The sequence below is a fragment of the Ascaphus truei genome, chromosome 2 (genome assembly GCF_040206685.1).
Source record: "Ascaphus truei isolate aAscTru1 chromosome 2, aAscTru1.hap1, whole genome shotgun sequence".
In the NCBI taxonomy this organism is placed as follows: domain Eukaryota; kingdom Metazoa; phylum Chordata; class Amphibia; order Anura; family Ascaphidae; genus Ascaphus; species Ascaphus truei.
The window spans coordinates 300,522,769-300,530,625 of record NC_134484.1 but is presented as its reverse complement, the minus strand read 5'-3'; the positions used below and the strand labels follow the sequence as shown (position 1 = coordinate 300,530,625).

Here is a 7,857-nt window from a genome sequence, read left to right as displayed (position 1 = left end):
ATACACGCACACACATAGTAGTTATAGCATTTCTGATTATTATTTCTGATTATTATATTTAAATACATCAATTCAAAGGGGGAAAAAAACTAAGTATTTGCGGGAAAAACAGAAAAGTGAAAGCAAAATATTGTCTTGACGATTGTCATCATAATCAGTGTCATTTATCATACAAATCATAGAAGCCCTTTCACCGAAATAGTAGGTAAGTTTAGTTCTTTGGGGGGTATATATTATATACAAGATAAGTGTGCGACAGATGGAAAGGATTTAGGCTTTTAAACTATTTCCTAAATAAGTGACTACGCATGTACGCTGCTGCTGTAAAGAAACGTCAAAAATGCACGCTTGTTCGTTTTCAAAAGTAACGTGATCTGGCCTGTTAAAAAAAAATTGTCTGAGAAGAGAAGCCTAAAACAATGTTGGCATATAGGATAAAAAGACCAATGTACTTTAGAATTATGTTCCTGAATAGGACGAAAGGGACAAATCTGGAATGTAGTGTGTGTATGGTTGGTGTAAAAATAAGCAAGTACTTCAGTTGTAGGTTATACAATTTTTATTTAGACTAACATAATTTAAATTACAGGCTTTTAAGAGTAACACTATTTTCCTCAACTCAGACACAAAAGATTTATTCTCAAATTAACAGGAAAAAAAAATCAAAACTATTAACTTTAAAATAGGTCTGAAGATCACAAGAAAGGTGCCATGTAGTGGCAGATACGCTGGCAAATAAGTTCATACTGTATCAATTTTCCCTGGCACTGAAACATATGCTGGGAAGTACTAGATGGGAGACTATTGCTAGTATCACCTCACTCCTTTGGGTAGTGATATTTTAGACCTAAATCAACCTAAATTATCTTGGTACATAGAGAGGTTATCAGAATTGACATTGGCCCAAGATGTTACTTTGTTCTGGGATATAAGTAACTTGCTACCTGTCTTGGATATTTCCTACTATTCTGTCATGCATATAAAAAGCTTTTTTTTCCCCCTCCAATGTATCTTTAATGTAACACAAATTTCAAACATCATGCATGCTACAACTTATTTGTCTGAGTAGTTTGTATTTCTTTGAATATTAAAATAAAGAAACAGACTTCACAGAAAACATCCAAAAACGCCAATTTAATGGGGTAGTGCAAGTTAACAGCATTGGTATCTTGTGATGACACCTTCATATGATTTATAAAACAGGACAACGTTGGTTCAAAAACAGATTTGCATTCTCTCCTATCATCTGTAATAGGTCTTTAAAAGTCTGTACAGAAAGAACCCACCTAACACAAATGTATTTACAAGCTTGGGGAGCAAATAAAAATAAACGATTTATTACTTTTTCTGTTTATCCCAAATAAAAAATACAGAGTTATGAAAATATAGGTTAACATTTTTCACCGCAGTTGATGTTTTAGTTGCTGTTTCAAGGCTTCCATGGCAGTTCTAACTATTTAAAGCTCATCTCGATCCCTTTTCAGTATGGTGTACCTATATTCACTTGGTGCTAGTTTCTGAAATGAGCTCTCAGGAGGACTACTTGGTAAATCTTCAGTTTGCTGGTAAAAAAAAACAAAAAAAACACACAAGATAAAACAGCTGATTGTAATTGTTGTACACTTCAAGAGTTAACACAAATATTGGGGTATTCTTGTTACATAATCATGATTATAATGTTTCACCAAAATCCGGAGGACAAAAGCTATGAACCTGGGAGAGAGGGAGCCACACAATCTTCTGGAGGGTGACGGGACACTTTGGGCGGCAATATGGCAGCACAGAGACTACTGGCAACTCTAAGGGGCAGCAGCCAGTGTAGTGGAGGACCCTACAGACCGTGGATTGGGATCTATATGGTAGGGTCGCCAGCAGGGGGGCCTGAGGCCCAGGCAGTCCCCGCTTTCCCCCCTTCAGCCACCCTATGAAGGAGTACCAAGGGACAGTGGAGGCTAGTTGAAGGAGCCCGGAGACCTGACTAACCTCACACTAGCAGCCTTAAGGGTTCACACACATTGCATGCATATAGAAGAACACAGGCAGGGTATACCACGTTGCTGCAATGCGCGGGATCCTTTCAAATTGCTAGTATGTGATGCTGCTGACGAAATAATATTGCTGAAATGAAGATACTGTTGATATATTACTGAAATGGACGGGGGGGGTTCTCTGGAGAAGGATTGAAAGCTATATTCAATTTCCATTTTGTAAAATCTGTTGTCTTCAGTTTCCATTTTGTGTGTAGGAATGTGTCTGGTATAGATGGGGGTTTCGCTTCTAAGTAGATTTACGACTGACTAAAGTAACGCCCACATTCCTAGTGATAGTGTATATCAAGCATCTATTCATAACTGTTTTGAGGCCAGTTCTAACTAGGTTTAATGAGCTGTAAGATGATTGGTTTACGAATTAAGGAGTGGTTAGTATAATCTGCCTAGTAACACATTTTAGACAAAGGAACCAAAAATGTATAAGAGTCTACTTGGACACTCCCTGGCAGAGAGTCTTATAGACTTTTGAATGAGTATAATCATACTTTGCAATAAACTACTTATCAAATGAACCCCGTTTGTCAGTTTTGAACATTGACACTGCATTGTGTCAAGCAGAGAATTACTTCCTGACATTACCCTTTTATGCAAGTATAGCCTGGGTTCCCTGGTCCCATTTGTCCCCTTACCTTTCCATAGGAGTATAGCACTGCAAGGGAACTACAAGTTTCAGCAGCCTCAGGGGCTGCAGGATGCGTTGCCAGGCAACCAATAGGGCTGAGAGATGTATGGCAGTTAGAATTCTGACAGTTGGGATTCTGACAGTTAAGGGGACTGCTAGTTAGGATAGAAAAGGGATAGGTAATGTCCAGGGAGAAGTGCTCCACTGGACTAGGTCAGAACATCCCCATAGGTTCCAGCTAGACCCCATCACTGATAGCTTGTGTGCTGTAGGGATGGCCCTTAGACAGGGACGCTTCCCTTAGCAATATAGTGTTAGTCAGCATATGTGCTACGGATGCACGCAGTGTGCGCTGCCTGCATCTGGGACCAGACCAGGCCATCAAACCAGAGACTATCCTAAGGTGGGACCCTCCAACCGAATACCACCCCACGCAGATCTTTGGTGGACAGACTGATCAGTTGTTTATTAGTACCCAGCGGCACTCGGGGGCTGGAGTAACCGGGCAGGTATATCTAAAAGTGCACCAACATTGCACAAGGGCAGCGCTGTCACATACTTTGGGTGGGATTGGCTATTGTGGCCTGGACACAGACGCTCCTGCACCCAATTACCATGGGGGTATATTCCACGGGTCGATATATATATTTTATTGTTCCTGTTATAAGTTACTGTCTTGGGAGGGGCTATCCCACTGTGTGAGGATCCTTCCCAGGGGGAGGCGCTGTTCGTATATTCATTACACACACCCCAGGCTCCCAGTAGCAGAAGATCAGGCCTCCTGTTTGCCACTCAGGTAATAGCAGCACACGTGGTCACCCTAGACACGGGGGGAAAAGGGGCTACACACACAAACCCCTAGGAGTGTACTGGTCTAGATATCATGGGTAATAGAAAACCTCATTTAACATGAAGTTTAAGACTTTTCTTGATACTGAAAAGTGTAAACTGTTAATCTTAAAATTTGAAACTATGACTGGGAACACAATATCTCTAAGAACATCAGCCAGAAAAAATATTACACAGAAGAGACACACTGTAGCAATAACATACCTGACCAGGAGCTACATCAGTAGGGTCGGGTCCATGATGAAATTCTCTGTGAAGCTTCCCAGAGTGTAGATCTAATACAAATTGTTTTAGTTGACCAGGAATTCTGAAAAAATATGAAATGGCTGGTGTAATATTTGTACAGTTTAATAGTTACATAGTAGATGAGAAAAAGACACGTCAATCAAGTTTTTATAAATTTAGACAGATACTTTATCCAATATTTGTATGTACAGTATTTTGATCCAGCGTTAAGGCAAACCAAAAGCCCCAGTGAATCATCATCCACTGATGTCTCATAAAGGGAAAAATAAATTCCTCCCTGATTCCAAATAATGGCAACCCAATTTCTCCCAGGATCAACATCCTTCCCATGTTTACTTATTTGGTATATCCCTGTATACCTTTCCTTTATAAAAAGATTTCCAACCTTTTTTTGAACATATCTATTGAATCTGCCATCACAGTCTCCATGGGTAATGAATTCCACATTTTAACAGCCCTTACTGTAAACAACCCTTTCCTTTGTTGCTGGTGAAATCTCCTTCTTTCCATCCTTAGGGTCTGACCCCCATCTAGTTTGTACTTGGGATGAATAGTTCTTTTGAACGCTTTTTGTATTGTCCCCAAATATATTTGTATATAGTTCTCATATCCCCGCTTAGAGGCCTCTTTTCTAATGTAAAAAAAATCTAAACTATCTCCTCATAAGTCAGATTGTCCATCCCCTTTATTAATTTGGTTTGCTCTTTTCCACACTTTTCTTAGTTCCATAATATCGTTTTTTTTAATGGAGTGGTGCTCAAAACAGTACTTCATATGCAGGGTATGGTCTTACTAATACCGTATGCAGGGATGAGCAAACTTTTTATGCCGAGCCCCCCTTTTCATCGATGAAATTTCTCGGCCTCCCCCCCCTCTCTGCCTGATGTAATCAAAATCACATGACATCAGCGCACGTGAGCTGGTTCAGTCAATGAGGGAGAACCAGCTTGGTGACGCCCCCGCCACGCGTCTACAAAAAAAAGTATTTATAACACAAATTACATCACTTAAAAATAAATAGTATGATATTTGTCTAATAGCGTCCCCATTTATGCTGTATTATTAATCTCGCTCTTCCTGCCACATTAGGACGTCTCAGGACCTTTCTCCCCTCTTCCACAGTCTCACACTCCTCTCCCAGTCTCTCGCTCTCCCAGTATTTCTCACTCCCCCTCCAGTGTCTCTATCCCTCCCCTCAGTGTCTCCCCCTCGCCCCACTCTTTCCCTCCCCCCAGTGTGTATCTCTCTCTCTTTCTCCCTCCCGCCAGGGTCTCTCCTTCCCATGTCTTTCACCCCCCACCCCATGTCCCACTCTCCCACTCCCTGCCCCCCACTCTCCCACTCACTCTCGCCCACCCCTGCCCCCCACTCACTCTCGTCCACCCCTGCCCCCCACTCACTCTCGTCCACCCCTACCCCCCACTCACTCTCGCCCACCCCTGCCCCCCACTCACTCTCGCCCACCCCTGCCCCCACTCACTCTCGTCCACCCCTACCCCCCACTCACTCTCGCCCACCCCTGCCCCCCACTCACTCTTGCCCCCCCTGCCTCCCACTCACTCTCGCCCCCCCATGTCACACTCACTCTCGCCCCCCCATGTCCCACTCACTCTCGCCCCCCCATGTCCCACTCACTCTCGCCCCCCCATGTCCCACTCACTCTCGCCCCCCATGTCCCACTCACTCTCGCCCCCCCATGTCCCACTCACTCTCCCCCCCATGTCCCACTCACTCTCCCCCCCATGTCCCACTCACTCTCCCCCCCATTGTCCCACTCACTCTCCCCCCCATTGTCCCACTCACTCTCCCCCCCCATTGTCCCACTCACTCTCCCCCCCATTGTCCCACTCACTCTCCCCCCATTGTCCCACTCACTCTCCCCATGTCCCACTCACTCACCCCCCAATGTCCCACGCTCTCATACTCACCACGCTGATGCTTCAAGGAGGTGCTGCAGTTGCTGTGTAGCACAGCGCCACCTAATGGCCGAAAGAGAAATTGCAGCTAGAGACTGCATTTCTCTCTGCTGGAAAAATCACCGCCAGCGTCCCCCTAAACAATCTTGCGCCCCCCAGTTTGCGCACCGCTGCCTTAGAGGGGGATAGTTATGTTTATTTCCCTTCCATCCATTCCCCATTTAATGCAATATAAGATCTTATTTGCCTTGGCAGCTACTGCATGACTATTGCTGAGCCTGCTATCTACAAGCACTCCTAAATCCTTCTCCAATGATTTCTCTAATTGTGCCCCATTTCATTTGTATGTTGTCTGTTTATTCTTGTTTTCAAAATGCAGAACGTTACATCTGTATTACGCCTCATCTGTCATTTACCTGCCCAAATTTCCAATTCAATCCAATTCCTTCTAGAGAAATTACATCCTGCTCTGATTCCACTACCTTACACAATTTAGTGTCATCAGCAAAGATGGAGACTTTGCGCTCTATGCCAAACTCAAGGTCATTAATAAACAAGTTATAAAGCAGGGGTCCCAGTACAAATCCTTAAGGTACTCCCCTCACAACTTTAGCCCAACCTGAAAAGTTTCCATTTAAAACAACTCTATTTTCAACCAGTTTTCAATCCAGGTGCAAATATTTTTACTGAGTCGAATTTGCTTTATTTTGTACACAAACCTCCTGTGTTGAACCGTATCAAAAGCTTTTGTAAAATCTAAGCAAACTACATCAACTACATTAAACTGGTCTAAATTCCTACTTACCGTTTCAAAGAAATGAATAAGGTTAGTTTGGCACGACTTATCCTTCATAAATCCAAGCTAATTATTAATAATTTTTTTATCCATTTTTGAGTAGGTTTACTGGCTATGCACTTTAACCTAGGCTGTGCTGAAAAGCTGTGTAATGCGGCAGACATAACCTAACAGGGGTCCATGTCAAAATAGATTTCAAGCAAAAGGTGACAGTGTGCATATTTGCATGTCATGTCCCAGAATCCCTTGCTGCAGTGGAAACACTATGCTAGAAGATATTGGTGAAAAGCAGACAGTTCCGGGACCTCATCTCCATTAAGTATTCCTGATTAACGTGTACTACACATTCAACTAGCTTCCCCACTATTGAGGTCAGGCAAACAGATCTATAATTCCCTGGTTGTGATCTAGATCATTGAATACTAAATGTACTGGTTTGGCTATTACTGACTTCTTAAGAAGTCTTGGGTGAATGCCATCGGGGCCAGGTGCCTTAGTTTAATTTTATCAAGCCGCCTATGCACTGCTTCCTCAGTTTACAAACCGTTTGTTAATATAGGTTGTGGCACTATTTTTTAAATGAATTCTTCTCTGGTAAATACAGAGGCAAATAATTTGTTTAATACCTCTGCTTTTTCCTCATCTCCAGTAATTTGCGTGCCCATCTCGCACTGAAAGGGTCCTATATATTGTTTTCTAATCTTTGTTATTTAGGTACTTAAAGAATTTTTTAGTGTTGATCTTACTTTCTATTGCAATCCTTTATTGCTAATTTAATTGCCCTTTTGCAACTTTTGTTACATTCCTTGTAATTCTGATATGATGCCTCTGTCCCTTCTGACATTAAGTATCTAAAAGCCTGCCACTTCTTTTCCATTTAATAATAATAATTGTTTGTTCTTGTATAGCACTGCTAATTAGCGCTTTACAGACATTGTGCAGTCACAGTCCCTGCCCCGTAGAGCTTACAATCTATGTTTTTGGTGCCTGAGGCCCAGGGAGATAAAGCGGCTTGCCCAACGTCACATGGAGCAGTTTCCCTGCTTCAAACTCAGTGCCAGAGTCAGTGTCTTTACTCACTGAGCCACTCCTTCAGCCCATTTCCGCCCCCTACCTGTTTATAACATTGTTTTAGACTTGTTTCTTTTATATTTATTATCAAATGGTATACAATGTTAAGTGTGCTTTTCCAACAATGTTTTAAAGACTGCCCATTTATCTTCCATATTTTTCACTGCAAAACATCACCCCAATTTATTAAAATTTACCCATATAATATGTTTTTGATAATTTATTTCAAGTGAGACCATATTATGATCACGGTTTCCCAAATGTTCCCGGACTTGAAAATGTTGCATTACTTCTACATCGTTTGAT

General features: G+C 42.2%; 1 protein-coding gene across 1 annotated transcript in view; it reads right to left on the bottom strand.

The window, feature by feature from the left end:
- Positions 1-1,114: 1,114 nt before the first annotated feature.
- Positions 1,115-7,857, bottom strand: part of ERP44 (endoplasmic reticulum protein 44) — a 77,285-nt gene continuing 70,542 nt past the window's right edge. Inside the window, exons 11-12 of the mRNA XM_075586408.1 lie at positions 3,727-3,829; positions 1,115-1,562 (exon numbers count right to left, since the gene is read on the bottom strand). Of these exons, the coding sequence (XP_075442523.1) occupies positions 1,458-1,562; positions 3,727-3,829 (208 nt within the window). The 3' untranslated portion in view covers positions 1,115-1,457. The remainder of the gene's footprint in view (positions 1,563-3,726; positions 3,830-7,857) is intronic.